Source organism: Eumetopias jubatus, unplaced genomic scaffold, assembly GCF_037043125.1.
Source record: "Eumetopias jubatus isolate StellerSeaLion01/CBP00866 unplaced genomic scaffold, mEumJub1_p1.0 scaffold_7, whole genome shotgun sequence".
NCBI classification, from domain to species: Eukaryota; Metazoa; Chordata; class Mammalia; order Carnivora; family Otariidae; genus Eumetopias; species Eumetopias jubatus.
The window spans coordinates 1,999,835-2,018,210 of NW_028274813.1; the positions used below are offsets into that span (position 1 = coordinate 1,999,835).

Here is an 18,376-nt window from a genome sequence, read left to right on the forward strand (position 1 = left end):
GAACTGCTCCTGAGGCCCAGAAAGAATGTCTTCTGACCACCTGGGCCTCTCCCATGACATTTCACAACAGGCAGACGTCTACAGAACCCCACAACTAGGTCGAAAGCTTCATATGGGAGGAAAAGATGCACCTATGTACTTACTACCTGTGCTCGGATGCCCTTCACACCTGACACAGGTTCCTCACCAAAGTGGGCCCTGCATGATCCCAGAAGGAATATAGCCTCTACTCTGTCAAATAGTGATTCCTGTCATTCTTTGCCTTTAAACACCTGAAGCACAAGAACTGCTCCTGGTATAACCAGAAGAACAGTTACTTCTCCAAGTAACTGACGTGACATTGCTATGGTGACTAAAAAGCCAGAAATACAAGGAACCACACAAAATAGGATTAAAACACCTTTAACAAAGGCTCAGACAGGAAGAAAATGAAACAAACACAGAATTCGGCCCAGTGAAGAAGATCAGTGAGAGCCCAGACTGCAGGCCACTCAACCCATCAAAGAACGCCCACCCATAAGTGGAACCTCAGCCCAGGCAAATGGACTTCCGTATTCAAGAAAGAGAACTTCACTGTGTGATTCCAGTTTTAAAGAAGTGATTCTGTAAATGTGATCAAGAATTTCACTGTAATTTGTATTAGGATATTTGAAAAACCTTGAGACATTTTAAGCTTAATTAGTTAAAACTGTAACGGTTGTTAAAAGAACTTAGACTTTGTTAGTGTTATGAATTTGCCACGTGAGCACAAGCACAGGCCAGGGAAAAGGTGCACGTGCTTACATGCTTACAAACAAAATCAATATATTAATCATAGGAACAGAACTTAAAATGTTTGAGGGAATTAATCCAAATGGAAAAGGGACTGAATGTGCTCAACTTGAGTTACTGGACATCAGTCAAAGAAAGAATTGGGAGTGTTTCTTGCTCACTAGATTTTACCAAGTTTTATAAATGAAGCACAATTTACAGAACACCAGGAAAAAATATCTAATTTTAAAACTAAAATTCAATTTAAAAATGTAAATAGGGATGATGAGCAAGATGGCGGAGGAGTCAGAGACCTAAATTTCACCTGGTCCCAGGAATTCAGCTAGATGGTTAAAACTGTAAATAGTGTTTTCTGCACAACAGTCCCTCTTAGAAATAAAAACTCAAAGTGATACTTCAAACATGCCATCTTGTTTCCTTTATCTGCAACTAAAATATGGTGCAATACAACTGAGTTTTTGCATTAGTTGTCTTCCAAAAATATTTAGAACATATGTATGTTCTAAATAACTACAAGCAGATAAACCCTACTCTGGGGCCTCTTTGTGGCCCTACTAGGGACACCCTGTGAAAACCTAGGGACAGGCGCATGCTCCAAGCACCCGCCACAGCACCCACAGCACCACAGAGCCTTCTAGTTATCAGACCACCAAGCTCGCAGCTTAGCACCTTTAGGAGCTCACATGGTTGACAAAGAAGATAAATCACTAATGATAACAAGATAAACCAAAGCTCTGTTCCAAGGTGATGCTGAGCAGCCCAAATAGGGCCCATTTCCACATGCACTCAGTTTTAAGAATTAGTTCCCACAAACACTGAACACGTGATGGCTCTTTCATAATTGCAGTTGTTACAAAAATACATGACTTACTTTGCACCATCAAATACAATGGATTTGACTTGACCACACTGTCGAAAGAGAGACTGTAGCTGTTTATAGTAGAGAAATCCATAGGGAGGAATGTGTTTCAACTGTAACACACAAGGCAGTGTTCATCAGAGTAGATGTCAGAGCTAACGAAACAGTTACAACGCCCATAAGCTAAAGTGCTGCACATTATTTATTTCACAAAAACAAAATTCACTGTCTTTAACCATGATATGCACACTCTATGGTTAGGCCTATTTAACGACTGATGACTTTTACATTACAAGTAAATTTTAATTACAAATATACGTTAAATAAAAGATAATTCTTTCTCTGTTAAAATAATCCAAAATGTAACAAAAAAATAAGAGTTGTGTTTTATTTTACCTTCAAGTAATCAAGCTGACTAAATGCATCCCTTTAAAAGACCCTTTTCTACGTAAGGAATAATGGGAACTATGGGGGCAGGGAAGCACAGCACAGCACAGGGACGGGGGGGGGGGGGGGGGGGCACTCCCACCGCCACAGCCCAAAGTAAAGCACGCTGAGCTGCTGCGGACCTCTCCCAGCCGCGAGTGCTCACTTTCCCTCTTCGGTCCCGGTGATGCCTGTTCCAGGCTCTGGCTCTGGCAGGAAACCTGAGGCCCTGGCCCCTTGCCACCAAGTCCTGCTTGTCTCAGGACGCACCCTGGCCCCATGAGAGAGGCAGTGGGTGGGCGTGAACACCTGGGCCCTGAGCTGTCTTGTCAAGCCTCCTGAGGCAAAGTACGGAGTCACACTAGGACTCAACCACGCCATGAAGTAAGGCTGATGGTAAATCTCCGCCTCAAGGGGTCAATGTGAGGCTCAGAGAAGCATGAATACAAAGTATGTCATAAAGGGCCTCTCAGGTAAGTGCAGGGTCAATACTAACTATCACTGGGTTTTTACAACACACACAGAAGACAAATTTTTGGCCCCCAGAGTGCATGGCAAACAGGCTGCCTCATGGATTGAGGAGGCAAGCACAGCTCCGTGTCTGAGGAGACTCCTATAAGATCCTTCTCCAAGGGCACAGGTGAGGGGAGAATACCATGAAGGGATTCAAGGAAGCCAACCAAAAGAGCCTAGTCCACCCTGAAGAGCCACGGAAGCAGAGCCACCAGCAGTGATAAAAGGCTAGTGACCACCTTTTAAATTAAAACCCCTTCCCTAGATATGAAGTGCATCTCAGCAGCCTATCTCCAGCCTGAGCACCAGCAACTTTTAGGCTCTTCAAAGATCTCCACAACACTCTAGCAAACTGCAACCCTCCCTGCCCCGTGCACGATCTCTTCAGTAACTGTGAGGACATTCAAAATAGGGAAAGCTGGCAAGATCGAGCACTTACTATATGCCAGCAAGTTTGGCCAAGTGCTTTACACCCCCCCATTATCAGAGAAACTGATGATGGAACCAAGAAGTCCAATAAAAGTCCAATTCCTGCATGCTTTATTCCAGTTGTGCTTCCTGAGGTTACCATGCGCTCAGGTTTAAACAAATGGTCTACAAATGTTGATCCAATGGTCCATGCCTGTGGCTGATTATCAGATTCACCGAAAACATGCATTATTTAAATGCTCATTTTCAGGCCATTCCTTCTAGTTCAGATTCTGTAGCATGGGGCCCTCAAACATGAATTTTAAAATAAACACTCTCTGGGTGATTCTACTGGAATACATTCAGGTCTGGGCATCACAGTTTAAATCCCAGTATGAAGCTGCCAACCAGTAACATTTTACACTTTGTGTGAAATGAAATCATTAACTAAGTTAACGATTTCATTTCTTAAACTTATGGAGAAGTGTCTTAAATCCTTCAAAACAGCATACGATCAATCAACATCAGTCATAAATATGTAATTTCTCAAGACTTTCTTTCAAGGCCAGGTCTGCAAAAAAGGAAGCCAGACTGAGGAGCAAATAGATGTGAAAAGGTCAAACAAGCCATAATATTCACTTTAGGGGGGAAAAAATCCACCAGGTCCTTATAAATTGGGAACAATTGGAGGGCTATAACGTTCCGCAGTAGCCACACTGAAATGAAGCTCCTACCACGATGGTTGTCTTTGGGTCTTTGCCAGCCAGCTCCCTCACCGCCATCTCCTCATCAGGCTGTCCGAAAGTGAAGTAATTTGGGTAAAAAGCACCTGCCAATACCACCTGGAAGAGAACTGGATTTTCATGAACTAGCAACATTATTTATCGGTCTGTCTGAACAATACACTATTCTCTTCCCAGAATGATATAACGAACATCTGTAAGGTAAAAGAAAAGTTTATATAAAAATACTAGACCTTCTACCAATCAAGTAGAAAGTCACAATTCTGATGATTTCACCATTACTAACAGAAGCACTCTGGACATGTCCTCCTTCGAAAGAGTTAGAGCCCGTCTCAGAGGGAAATTTAGGAAACAGTGGTAGTTGAGTGAAGGCATGAATGCCTATACACACTGTCCCACCCGCTGTCCGACATACTCACCTCTAGGGGGCCAGGCACCTCCCCAGACTCCAAGAAGCACAGCCAATACGTACTTCTAAATAGCACTCTGCAAAAAGTCCCTTCGTCAATCAAAATACTCCATTGGAAACATACACTCATGGAAGACTCTCCCCGGCCTCAAAGCAATCTGACATCCAGAAAAACTGTTTTCCAGCATCACTTCATTCACAGACATCCACCTACAACCCAGTTCTACACGCTGACGTGTACAGATGTAGTCCTTCTCTGAACCCCAAAGTAGAAGCATTAGCCCCTTTGTAGGATACGCTTCCCTCTACACAATCCCTGTAAGGCCCCACCCAACAAGCTAGCCTGGTCATGTCCCCTAAAGTTAGCATTTTCAGTGTAAGGGAAGAGCTACATATGTTGAATAACATCAAGAACATTTTTAGTTTCTTAAAAGCAAAAACCCAAGGACCTCTCCTGAAGCAGTAACGAACGATGGCTGCTATGCTACAGAACCATTCCTCTGGAGATTAGCAATGGGGCTGGATGACCAACTCGATGACGTGGAAAACCTGTACTATGCTATCCCCAAAAGCAGTGTGAACATCGTGGGCCTAAAATCTCCTGAGGCACGATTTGTATCAGAAAGAAGGCGTAAGTACTTTCTCAACCACAACACCTAGCAAGGAGAAAGGGTAAGAACAGACGTCCAGGAAACCCCGGCACACCTGCAGGATGAACCGCTGCTTATATATATACTCCTGGTCCATGACAGGCCTCCGAGAATCAACATACATGTTGAACTGGGAGATCCTATTCTTCAATTCTTCATATAACTCAGCCACCTAGGAAAAACACATTGAAATATGATGTCTCAAAGTACTTATGCTACTCAGAATAATGAAAACACTGAAAAATAAGTGTACAATGCACAAAACACTCATACGTCTATGGGATTAAACACTGCATTTATTTTATTTTTTTTTTAAGATTTTACTTATTTATTTGACAGAGAGAGACACAGCAAGAGAGGGAACACAAGCAGGGGGAGCGGGAGAGGGAGAAGCAGACTTCCTGATGCAGGGCTCAATCCCAGGATCCTGGGATCATGACCTGAGCCAAAGGCAGACCCTAACGACTGAGCCACCCAGGCGCCCCTAAACACTGCATTTAAGAGTCATCTTATTAAAGATGAATGAATAAGAAATAGAAAGTATGTTCAATACAACACTAACAGAACATACCAGGACACAGAACCATACGTGCTTCACGATCCTTGTCTGTAAGTGCACAGGCATGCACGCACACGCACACATGCACACAACCACTACAAACATGCACCTACAATGCCTCTGGGCATCGCAAAGCAAGTAACCAGAACCATACCCTCTGCTTTAAGTCCTTTACACGCCTCAAAACCTCCGCATGGATGTGTACTGCTTCTGTGATTAAAAACAAGATGAGAACAGGGGCGCCTGGATGCTCAGTCGGTTAAGTGTCGACTCCTGATTTTGGCTCACATCATGGTCTCAGGGTCGTGAGACGGAGCCCCACAACAGGCTCCACGCTCAGCGCAGAGTCTGCTTAAGATTCTTCCTCTCCCTCTGCTCCTCCCCACTCACTCTCTCTCACACAAATAAATAAAATCTTTAAAAAAGAAACAAACAAACAAAAAAGCTGAGAACAAACAGGGTTGCTGGGGGGACGTGGGTGCGGGATGGGCACTTGTTGCCCTCCACTTAAGGAGGGCACTTGTTGGGATGAGCACCGGGTGTTGTACGTAAGTGATGAATCACTAAATTCTACTCCTGAAACCAGTATTACCCTATATGTTAACTAGAATTTAAATAAAATAAAATAAAATAAAATAAAAAACCCAGGCTCAAGTGACCAATGGTTCAACAGCTGCTCTGAACAAATCACCCCGTTGCAGTAAAAACCATCTCACACAAAACATCAAAGTACGCACACGAGGATACACAACCCCAAATACCTATAAATTGTTCCGAAATTCATTTACCACAAAATTATCTCAATAAACTAAAAAAGTAAAAACAAATAAAAACCACAGGTGTGAACATTAACTGAAAAACAACTAAAAAGAACTGGAAAGACAGAAAAACTTAAAAGCCATGACCTGTGAGGAGGTGGGAAAAGCCTGGAACATGGAAGGAGGAGCCAAGCCCACCACCCAAGTCAGCCTACGTACTTCCATGTTCCTGAAACCTTTCTTAAGGCTGTTGTCACATAGGACTTCTCTAGTTAAAAATCAGTTTGAAAGTATGCAAGTCAATTTTTCTGACCAAAATGCAGTAAAATCTGAAATGAACCACAAAGCAAGATATCTAAAAATATTTCTAGAGCACCTGGGTGGCTCAGTCGTTAAGCATCTGCCTTTGGCTCAGGTCATGATCCCAGGGTCCTGGGATCGAGTCCCGCATCGGGCTCCTTGCTCCGCGGGGAGCCTGCTTCTCCCTCTCCTCCCCACTTGTGCTCTATCTCTCAAATAAAATCTAAAAATATATATATATTTTTTAATATTTCTAAGTGAAAATTCAAATATTCTACTTAAAATCTCTTCAGTCAAAAAGGAAACCAACACTAAAAGAGTTAGAAAAGGGGACTAACGATGATCCCTACTTTATCAAAAATCAATGGGATGTGGCCAAATTATGCACAAGAAAATACACAGCTTTAAAAGCTTTTAACTAGGAAAAGTGGAAATATTAATGGATTAAATATTCATCTCAGGAAGACCAAAAAACTAAACCAAGAAACAAAGAACTAAATTAACAGGAAAAAGCAAAAATCAATTAAATCCTCTACCTTTCCCCTTCCCCAAAAAAACCTACACAGTAAGACCAACAAAGCAAACCAAGAGTAAGTCCTCTGAAAGTAAAAGCGGCTAAGCATGCACAAACTGCACAGTGAAGGGTTAAGCCGGCAGGCCTGAGCTGTCCACACATGCACATTCCAAAGCCAGGTCTGGCTCCTGGGACACAGCCTCTCAGCCCTTGGAACATCCTACCGCAGAAGAGTGTCCTGTCTGCCTGAGGCCTTGGAGCTGACGAGCAGCTGGTGACAGCAATAGGATTTAGGGTGGAGGCACTGTGCCCGGCAGTACCAGCATGAGCTCTGCAGGGGCGAACAACTAAGTAAGTAGGGTCAGCTCTGCGGGCACCCCAGGCCTACATAACCAACCTCGAGTAAAACCCTGGATACCAAGGCCCAAGGGAGCCTCTCCGGTTGGCAATATCTCACGCCTGCTGTCCTCCATGGAGGCCAGCAGAGCTGGCTGTGCCCACAAGCCCGCAGGAAAGCCAACGGAAGCCTTGCTCATGGGTGGTCTGGACTTCTCCCCATGTGCCTTTCACCTGTGCTAATTTTAACCTGTATCCCTTAGCACTAATGAACTATAACCATGAGTAGAATAGCTTTTCTGAGATCCGTGAGTCCTTCTAGCCAATCACTGAGCCTGAGGGTGGTTTGGGGACTCCCTGAATACACAAACCTAATCAAGAATCCGAGAGGGCACAAGTCCACAATATTCAGAATGAGAAAATGATGTTATCATTTTTGGAATCGTAAGAATATGACAAGAGTGTGAGTTGAATACATACGTTTAATCATACATACAGGTTGTATATGTGTACTCTATACTTAGATATTCATAAATTACATACCATAGAAACTGCATCCTGAACACATACCACAAACACAGACCCCACTGGAGGCAGAGGGCTCACCACCACACTGCGCACCACGGGCACTTCACAAACACCCACAGAACTCACGACTCACCTCTCTGATTCTCTTGATTTGAATGTAATTTAACCGCCCCCAGTCAAGTTCATCCTTTAAGTAAAGGCACAATACTCAGTGTTAATGAACAAATTAGAGCGAATTTGGCTACAATACATCTACGTCATCCAAAATTGTAAGTCAAAAAGAACATGTATACCAACCAGAGAAAAACCATGGCTGACTCTTTAAAAGGAAGCTTTAACCTTAACGTTAAGTTGCTCTTCTAAGGATACCTCTAGAGTTGGCAAATTTAAACACACAAACCCATCAACAGCCTTTTGAACCTAATCAGTTTGGAAGGGGAACAAAACCGGACCAAAAAGAAAAAAAAGAAAAAAAAAAAGGGGGAGACCTATATGTTGAATTCTTTTAAGCCTATTCTCTAAAACTGAGCTGACAACAGCAAAAGGAAAGGCTTTGGGGTTGTTGGTTGTGCACGGTGCCTCGAGGCACACACCTGCAGGCACTAAGCAGCAGCAACTGGGGTGGCTCCTGACCCTGCGCAGGATCATGCAGACTTGGAGGCGGAAGTCCAGCCACACAGCAGGGCTCGGCCACAGGCCCCCAGAGCTGAGAGCTGCCCCTGCGAGGGACCACTGCCAGCAAAGACAGGCTCTTTGCCCAATGACTGTCTGCTCACTGTTATAGCCTGCTGCCCTCTGAGGACAGGCCACAGTGACCTCAGCGCAGGCATGGCGATCAGGCCAAGAGAGAAGCCTCGGGGAGTCTCCCTGGGTCCCTTACCACCGGCCACAAATGGAAGAACCAACCTTTGGATGCCGCAGCTCTCCTCTCTCTCTGCAAGTCTGCCACATCTAAAAATAAAGGACCCAGTTTCAAAAACACTTTATTAGCTAATTTAAAAACTTTAAAGTCTCATTTCAACACATTTTGACCACAAAAAACACAAATTTAATTTTTTTCAATCAATTTCATAAAATTAGACTCCCTCCCCCCCATTTACTTCTTCCAACATGGTCTGTTTCATGTTGGACATCAACAAGCCTCATGATGCTTTCAGCAGAGACAGGGTTATGGTAGAAAAATATACTAACAATCTGTAGTAGTTGCTTTCCCCACTCGCACAGAGAAAACTTACTTTAAAAGCCTCAACAAGTGCAATACAGTCACTCTTACTATTGCCAGAGAAATTCACTTTGTTCCTAGAAACAGATAACAAACAGTGTCATGCAATACCATTAAAACAAAGTGACTTTTAAAACTATGAATGTCACATACCTGTATCCATCAAGATGCTGCCTAAAAGGCATTGCAAAAAAGTTCTTCAAAGAAAGACCTGCCGCTAACAAGAGAAAAACAAAGACGAGGTGAGATCGTTAAGAGTGGCATTCCACACCCCTTCTGGCAGATTTCCGTGGGCTCACACTTACCTATAATAAGACATTCATCTAGACATCCAAATACGTGTCCAAGGACTATGAGTTTACCGAGCTGCTGTTTAACAGGAAGCTGGGCTAAAACTCTTCCTAAGAAGGTCAGTTCACCATCATGAGGGTTCTCATCTTCCCTCTGCTCACTCATTGCAAGTGCCCCAACCTTTACGAAATAAAGTAACCCTGTTAGCAAGCACTGACTTCTTCTTGCTCTTTCTTCCCTTAAGGCAGGGAGTCTAAACAGGAAATGAAGACCAAATTCTGGTGATAAAGATTATTCTAAAAGACATCTAAATGGACGAAAAATTGATGCTACCAAAAAAAATTCCTTTAATTTGCTTTTAGGAACTTAGAATAATTTTATTATTTTTTAAAAAGGTGACACCACGAGGTAACACTCAAGATACGCCCACAAAGGTCTATTTCACTTGCAGTTTAACAAATAGGGCACGCACCATAGGAAACCAAAGGCCTAACACATCGCAATGGTCACTCCCAACGCCAAGTACTAAATTGTCTATGGGGACAAACTTCCTTAACTTGACAAAGGGTATTTCATAGAAACCAATACAGGAATCAAAGTCAAATGCCAGAGCACCCCCAACTTTGAGGGCCAGAAGCAGAATATCTACAGCCCCAAGAAGTGGCATGCAGGCCAAGGCCGGGGCTGCAAGCAGCAAGAGCACAGCGTGAGCAGGGTGCCGAGTCCAGGAATCCAAGGAGGCAAAGCAGTTTCCCGCAAGGGAAGGAGACAACTAGAGGACGGGTGGGGACAGACCTGCAGGGAGACAGCGAAGTGCAGGAAGGAGACAACTAGAGGACGGGTGGGGACAGACCTGCAGGGGGACAGCGAAGTGCAGGAAGGAGACAACTAGAGGACGGGTGGGGACAGACCTGCAGGGGGACAGCGAAGTGCAGGAAGGAGACAACTAGAGGACGGGTGGGGACAGACCTGCAGGGGGACAGCGAAGTGCGGGGACAGCCAAGGAGCTGATGGGCACCACAGGCAGATGCCTCAGGGAGAGCTGTCCCCGAATCCCTGTGCATCAGCTGACAGCAGTGCCCTTTGGACACTTGCCCCTCACAGCCTTCGAAGAAGACATGTGCTAACACCATTTGGTGTTAATTACTTTAACATGCGCAGAAAGGTGTATTTAAGAATAACCATTCAATACCATCATACGCATCTCTTCTCCCAGCACTGCCGGTGGAGCCAGCACACAGCAGGCGGGAAAGGAGGGGGAGCCGTGGAAAGCTAAGAGCCTCAGCAGGACAACTAACAAACTCGGAGTAAACAAGAGGTATGGAGTCTACAATCAACAATGAGGCATTACACATGCTTTCTCAGGCAGATGCTGATCACTCATGACAATCAAAATTCTTTAAAGATATCCACAATACGAAACTTCTAAAATTTACCCAACAAAATCTCAGCTTTTCCCAACACTGACGTACATCAGACAGACGTACCTCCTTTAGTAGAAGGATGGTTCGTTCAATGTCACTCAGACTAGGTGGAGAAAGGGCGGTTGCCAGCAAAGCTCTCGGTTCACCCATGTCCAGCAATTTCACTTTCAATATTGTGCTTCCTAACGGACAACGCTGAGAAGAGCAGAAATTTAGAAATAATAAAATAACGAAATAATTAACCTACCCACGCGACTAGTACTTCGGACACAGAGCAGAAGAGAGGAGGAGAGAGACAGAAAAACAGAAGATGGGGAGAGGGACAGAGGGCACGAGAAGGAGAAAGAGCAGGAGCGAGATGAGAAGAGGAGACAGAGACGGGGGTGGGGAGGGACACAGACGGGGGAGGGGGAGAGACACAGACGGGGAGGGACACAGATGGGGGAGGGGGGGGACACAGCCGGGGGAGGGGGGAGACACAGACGGAGGAAGGGGGAGAGACACAGACGGAGGAAGGGGGAGAGACACAGATGGGGGAGGGGGAGAGACACAGATGGGGGAGGGGAGGACACACAGATGGGGGGGAGAGACAGATGGGGGAGGGGAGGGACATGGACAGGGGGAGCGGGAGGGACCCAGACGGGGGAGGGGGAGGGGGAGGGACACGGACAGGGGAGACACAGGGAGGGGGGAGGGGGAGAGACACAGACGGGGGAGGGGGGAGAAGAGGGAGGGGCGGGGAGAGAGAAGGAAGAAGAGAGGAGAGGAGAGACAGAGGAGGAAGCAAGCAGCCAAGCGCACGCCCATGAGCTGTAAGGGGCTGCGGAGCCCACGGACACGAGGAGCCACTGCTCCCATGAGAAACTGAACATGCCTGTGAAGTCCCAGCAGAGCGCCCGGTCCTTAGTAAATGGCAAGCCAGCACTGTGATTAAAGATTAGTTTGGTCAGAGGCGCCTGGGTGGCTCAGTTGGTGAAGCGACTGCCTTCGGCTCAGGTCATGATCCTGGAGTCCTGGGATCGAGTCCCACATCGGGCTCCCTGCTCGGTGGGGGGGGTCTGCTTCTCCCTCTGACCCTCCCCCCTCTCGTGCTCTCTCTCTCTCATTCCCTCTCTCAAATAAATAAATAAAATCTTTAAATAAAAAAAAAAAAAAAAAGAAAATGACCAAAGAGTATTACCAGCATCTCCGGAACGACGTGGTCAGGGATGGAGCTGTCCCAGAAATCCCTGTGGATGAGTCTGTAACAATACCCTTTAGATACTCGCCCCGCACGGCCTGCAAAGGGGAAGCATCCAAACACCATTTGACACTAATCACTTTAACGTTAGCGTAAGTATTTAAGAATAACCACTAAATATTAAGGAAAACCTTTATCTTCTACCAGACCAGGTCAGTAAACACTTTAGAATACATTAGTGTCAGAAGTCCTCTTATACAGGCAGATTAAGCCCTGGCTTGTACTCAGTGATCCACAGAATAAAATCCAATGTGTAGTTCTAAAGAAACCAATGTTGGCCCCGATATGCAATGGAAATCAAAACATTTTAAAGACATTTCCTGCAAATGCAAAGCTCATACTAATAAAAAACACAAAAGTATAAAGTTGGCTGGAGCAGGTGCGGCTCCCCCAGTGAGGTGGCTGTGGAATGCATAGGCTTTTCCCGCGGCCATCTGTCCTCACACCCATGCAAAGACGACCATCAGGACAGCTGCTTCACACGAAATGAGGGATCACACGCACACAGCTCAAAGCCAGGCCTGGCCCTCCCACACCACCATATAAATGACTCTTCTCTTGCCATTGTATTGCTTGTGGAGTAAAAACTCCTTTACCCAAAACATAGTAAAATCTCCGAAGGAGAGAGAATGGGGCAAGGGGGAAGGGTGTCCTTAATAAGTACCCAGCTTTACAAAATGGGGCAGCCTGGGGAGGCGCTTTCCTTCTCCACATGTGGAGTCAGGAAAGATGGAGGGGACGTGTGGATTCCCGCCCCCCCCCCCCCGCCCCACTGTCTCCCCCTGGCAGACCCCCTCCCCACCAGGAGGTCAAGTGGGGAGTCCAGACTTCAGCAACTGCCATCACCCCCACCCCACACCTACCTGCACACAACAGGACTGTCTAAGCAGAAAACTCCAAGGTAATGACCAAAAATAAAAGCAAAAACAACTCCCAGAACCAATTAGTGAATTTGGCAAAGTCACCGAAGACTGACACACAAAAGTCAATCACATTTCTATATACCACTAATGAACATGTAAAAACTGAAATTAAAAATGCATTGCTGGGCACCTGGGTGGCTCAGTCAGTTCAGCGTCTATCAATGGAGCCCCACATCCATTGGGCTCCCTGCTCAGCGGGCAGTCTGCTTCTCCCTCTCTCTTTGCCTCTCTCCCTGCTTGTGCTCTCTCTCAAATAAATAAAATCTTAAAAAAAAAAAAAAAAAGGCAATGCCATTTACAATCACTCTAAGTAAAATTAACTACTTAGGATCTTTATGCTGGAAACAACACAATGCTGATTAAAGAAATCAAAGAAAACCTAAATAAATGGACACACACACACACTGTGTGTTCAGGGACGGGAAGACTCAACATAAGAAATACACCCATTCTCCACAAACTGACTGACAGGTTTAACTCAATTCCTATCAAAATCACAAGATTATTTTTCTGGCGACCTAGACAAGTTCCTTCTAAAATCTGTATGGGAGGACAAAGTAGAAGTCGTCCAACAGTTTCGAAAGTAAAGAATAAAGCGGGGGTAACCTGTCCATTTTAGGTGCAGTATCACTGTAACCAGTGCACTGATGGTGAAGGGAGAGCCGTGCACGCCAGTGTCCAACAGGGTGACCCCAGGCCCCCAAACAGAGCCCCACACACACGTGCCCCAGGGACACACCACCAGGTGCAGAGCCACTCCATGGGGAAAATTATACGGTGCTGAAACAACCGGACACCACAAAGAAATGAACCTCACCCCAAACCTCACAAAAGTAGTTACAAAAAGTAATTCAAATAGGTCGTGGCCATAAATACAGAACATACAGCTAGAAGAACCCAGGAGAAACACCTTTGCAAGCCAGGGCGAGGTGAAGTGTTCCTACATGTGACCCCAAACAATCCGTGAAAGGAAAATCAGGGGCACCTGGATAAATAATATCCATAAATAAATAATAAAATAAATAAATAACATCTTTAAAAAAAAAAAAAGAAAGGAAAGGAAAATCAGATACACTGGACCTTGGCCAAATTTAAAACCTTTTTTTTTTTTAAAGATTTTATTTATTTATTTGACAGAGAGAGAGAGAGAGAGAGAGACAGCGAGAGAGGGAACACAAGCAGAGGGAGTGGGAGAGGGAGAAGCAGGCTTCCCCGCGGAGCAGGGAGCCCGATGCGGGGCTCTATCCCAAGACCCTGGGATCATGATCTGAGCCAAAGGCAGACGCTGAACGACTGAGCCACCCGGGCGCCCCTAAAACTTTTCTTTGAAAGACCCTGTGAAGAGGATGAAGAGACAAAGGACAGAAGGGAATGGGAGAAACATGTGTGAACCACATACGTAACAGCTCACAAACCACTGGTATGGCAGGTGCACAGAGAACTCACAGTCAACACGTGCACAGTCCCACTACGAAATGGGCAAAGACACAAACAGATGTCGTGCTGCAGAGAGACGACGGATGGCGACGCAGCACTGGACGAGCCACTCACCTCAGCTGTCCCCATCACAAGGAGGCATTACAAACACCTTCAGAATGGCCACAGACAGGACGCCTGGGCGGCTCAGTGGTCAAGCGTCTGCCTTCGGCTCAGGGCATGATCCCAGGTTCTGGGATCGAACCCCGCATCGGGCTCCCTGCTCTCCCTTCTCCCTCTCCCACTCCCCCTGCTTGTGTTCCCTCTCTCGCTGTCTCTCTGTCAGATAAATAAATAAAGCCTTAAAAAAAAAAAAAAAAAAAAAGAATGGCCACAGCCACAAACAGCGCTTGCACGGCAGGCCAGCAATGACAGGGAGCACAGCGTGGGGCACACCGTCCTGCACACGGCTGGCAGGAACGTGAAAGGGTGCGGCCACTACGGCCACAGGCTGTGGCAGTTTGTCATAAAACTCATGTGTGTCCCATGTCCCCCGTTAATTGCACTCCTGGGCTTTTATCCTGGAGAAGTGAGAACTGATGTTCACGCAAAGCCTGCACATCCACACCCACAGCGGCTTCATCCGCAATCGCCCAGAGCCAGAGATACTCAAATGTCCTCCGGTGTGAATGGCACGATGAGACCCAGCAGCAAGAGGGACTCCTGACATGTGCAGCACCTGGCCGGGTCTTCAGGGGGTTATGGTGAGTGAAGCAAGCCCATCTCAAAAGCTACCTGCTGCCTGACTCCATGGGTACAGCAGCCTCGCCACGACAAGACAACGAACAAGAGACGGTGGCTGGCAGGGAGCGGCAGGGACGTGACTACACGACTACGCAAGGCGGCCCCGGGCCTCTCCCTCCAGGCAGCGGAACACTGCTGTGCTCTGACGGTGGTGCTGACACGGTCTACGCGCGGCTGGATCCAAGTGCACAGAACACACGCCAGAGCGGTGTCCGAGTGAGCCCTGTACCGACACCAACCGCCTGACTCCGGCTGGCAGAGCTCCCTGACAACAAGCTGCGAGATGCTGGGGCAAGCGTTCAGGGGACTCTGTAACTATTTCTGCAACTTCTTGTAGGAAAAAAGATTTTTATCACGGAAATTCTGAACATACAGAAAAATAGACAAAAGCTGAAACTCCTATAATCTCAAGACTTACCCAAAGATAATCACTTTGACATTTTTGTGTATTTATTTCTAGTCATTTTTTCTGAGCGTGGGTTTTTGTTTGGGGGGCAGTTCTGGGTGGGGAGGTATGTAAACTCAACACTGGGTTTTTCCACCACGCCCAGTGAGAAGCTGCTTCTGCCCAGGCTGGAGTGGCCGCCCGATCAATCGGTCTGGCTCCCGCTATGGGCAAGCCGTCCCCGGGGAGGCAGCAGAGACACGTGTTTGGGACACAGACGTAAGTAAGTGATGTTAACCATGTACTAGCTCGCAGGATGGGCACAAGTTCCCATCAAACACTCAGAATCAGGCCAGGCACACCACAGGCACTCAATAAACGTTCCTCGACTCTAATTTGTGATGCGGCAGCTTTACTTCCCAACAGGTATTTTGGAATGGTCCCTCCCCCATCCTCCCGCAAAGTCCTCTAATAAAACACAAGCCACCTCTCGGTCCACGCCAAGAACTCTGTCCCCTGGGGCCCGAGGCCCACAGGTGACAGCAGCAACCTGTCCAAGTACATCACAACTGCAGCTCCACTGTGGTCAAAGCCTCCCACCCCCGACAGGCGCCGCCCGTACCCTCAACTCCCCAGTGACACAACATGCGCACATCGCAGCCAATGCTGAACCCTCTTGACACGAGTTTAGGAAAAATATCCCTCGAAGGATCAGAACTTGGAGAGAAGTCAGAGGAAGGATTACCAGAAGTTAATTAAAAACTATCAAAAATTAACTTGGTCTCCATAACTATTCTACAAACACTTTTTGAATTCAGTGCAAAAGAAAAAAAAACCAAAAACGGTAGTGTTGAGATGAGCAGATGCTTGTCTGTTACATACAAAAACTGTCACCTAATTCTATGGATGAGAGGAGAATCACAGATTTAAAAGGAAGAGTCTGATGATATAAGTTATTGTTACTTAAAACTTAGAACTGGTTCCAGTAAAGAAAGTATCAGCATAAGAGTAAAAATATAAAAACCAAAATTTTTAAAGACACTTGAATGTGCCATCAACTCATTACTGTGCTGGAACAGTGCCTTACCTTTTCTCTGATTACAACTGGTTTTAGAGGCCCAACTCAGTCGCAGACTCTGATAATTCGTATCTTCATCACAAACCAGAGTTCTAGTCAAACAAAAATCTATAACTGTCATTAAAAAAAAAAAAGGAATGTAAACACAATGCTAACAAGAAATAACTGTAATAATGACTATGCATAGTGATAAAAATAATATAACACATGCAGTCTTTAGAATCAGTGCACCTACAGAAGCCTCTGGAAATGCACAGGCCACTCCTTACTGCCCAGGCACACATTCTTTCCTCTAAGGACTGGGAGCCTTTGGGCCTAAAGGCCATAAGCCGTGCAGACCCAACATGCCATAGGAAGAGCCCGTCTGGACGGCACCCACGAGAGCGTGGTCAGAGGCACACACGACAACAGCGCTGGACTGTGGGGGCTCAAATCTGGGGCGGAGGGCAAGCCGCTCATCTTCTCGGGGCTTCAGTGTCCTCATCTGCGAGACCCAACTGACAGAAGTCGCTCCAAATCCCCTGTGCGCAGACCCTCCCTGTCCTGACTGTAGAAAGGGGCCAGGCTGGCAGGCAGGGTGCTCTCTTCTCCCCGCCCCCTCACACGCTGAGGCTGAAGGGGCAGCATGTACCCTCCCCCATCCCTCCCTGCCACTGCCCTCCCGGAAAACCTCTGCCTCCTTCACTTCACCACCCCCCTCTTCCTTCCTGGCTCCCCAGTCCTCACACCCTCCAACACCGCTCCCACCAGAATTTTGGGTGATCTCCATGCCCAGCAAACAATGCCGGAGGCACCTGGGCTCCCAGGTGCGTGACCTGCCTCCCCCCATCATCCTGCCCTCCACCCTCCAGCAGCTCCTACCCAGGGCCGCACCTGACGCCAGGGTTATAGTGACAGCAAGCGCCCCCTCCCAACCAGAATTATCCTTCCTCTCCCTGCCTCCAGGCCTACCCAGCAACCCTTACTCCCTGCAGATGGCCCCGCGATCTGTCCATCTTATGACCTGTTAGCTGTCCCTCCATCTGCCGCCTCCTGTCCTCCCCTCCCTGCTGACCAAACCTCAGCTCCACTCCCTGAAGGTATTCCGAACTCTGCACCCTCCCATGCTGACCTGCTGGTCTGGCCAACCGCAGCCTGCACAGACTGCCACTCCCCACCTCCCCTGTGCAGTCCCCCAGAGCCAGAGAAGGACAAACCCATCAGGCCAGCAGATGGACTGCCCCCTTTCTACTCCTGGTCACGAGGCTTGCGTGGCCCTTAGGGGACATGGCCCCTGGTCCATCAATCCCCCTCCCGGACTCTTTAGGGTCCTCTCAAACCTCTATGGCTCCCCCGACCTCACTGTGCACTAAGGGCCGAGTCTCGGGGTCACCAGGGGCAAGCTGAGGCAGTAGAGGGCCTTGTGAGCTCCCTCGGGCACCCGTCCTCACACCCCAGGCTTTCCCTGTGAGCGAAGTTAACCCGCCCACATGCTCACAGAGGCCGAGCACCCACACGATGCCCCGTCACATCCCCTCTGCCTTTCACAAGGATGAGGCCACAGCACCCAGGCCCTCTCTCCTGCATCGTCCTCTGTACGTCTCCCGTCCCCCAGGGAAAGTGCTGCTGGGTGTCCCACTGCTACTGGAAATGTGTTCTCTTGGCTCCAGCTGCCCTTCAGCTACGGCCCTATTTCTCTGCAGAATGCCTCAGGAGTGCTGACTTTACTGCCTCCAATGCCTCTCTTCTCCCATCCCTCTGTCACCTCCAGCAAAACTGCCTCGGTCAAGGTCACCAATGACATCCATGTTGCTAAATCCACAGCCAATTTCTAGTCTTC

The 18,376-nt window shown here is 47.2% G+C and overlaps 1 protein-coding gene across 1 annotated transcript in view; it reads right to left on the minus strand.

Annotated features, from left to right (window-relative positions):
- The window catches only part of TDRD9 (tudor domain containing 9), a 113,725-nt gene that overhangs the window by 31,422 nt on the left and 63,927 nt on the right, over positions 1–18,376 (minus strand). The window contains 11 exon segments of the mRNA XM_028100421.2: positions 1,643–1,743; positions 3,712–3,819; positions 4,835–4,951; positions 7,908–7,961; positions 8,681–8,725; positions 9,010–9,073; positions 9,150–9,213; positions 9,302–9,467; positions 10,775–10,906; positions 11,892–11,989; positions 16,567–16,671. Coding sequence (XP_027956222.1) covers positions 1,643–1,743; positions 3,712–3,819; positions 4,835–4,951; positions 7,908–7,961; positions 8,681–8,725; positions 9,010–9,073; positions 9,150–9,213; positions 9,302–9,467; positions 10,775–10,906; positions 11,892–11,989; positions 16,567–16,671 — 1,054 coding nt within the window.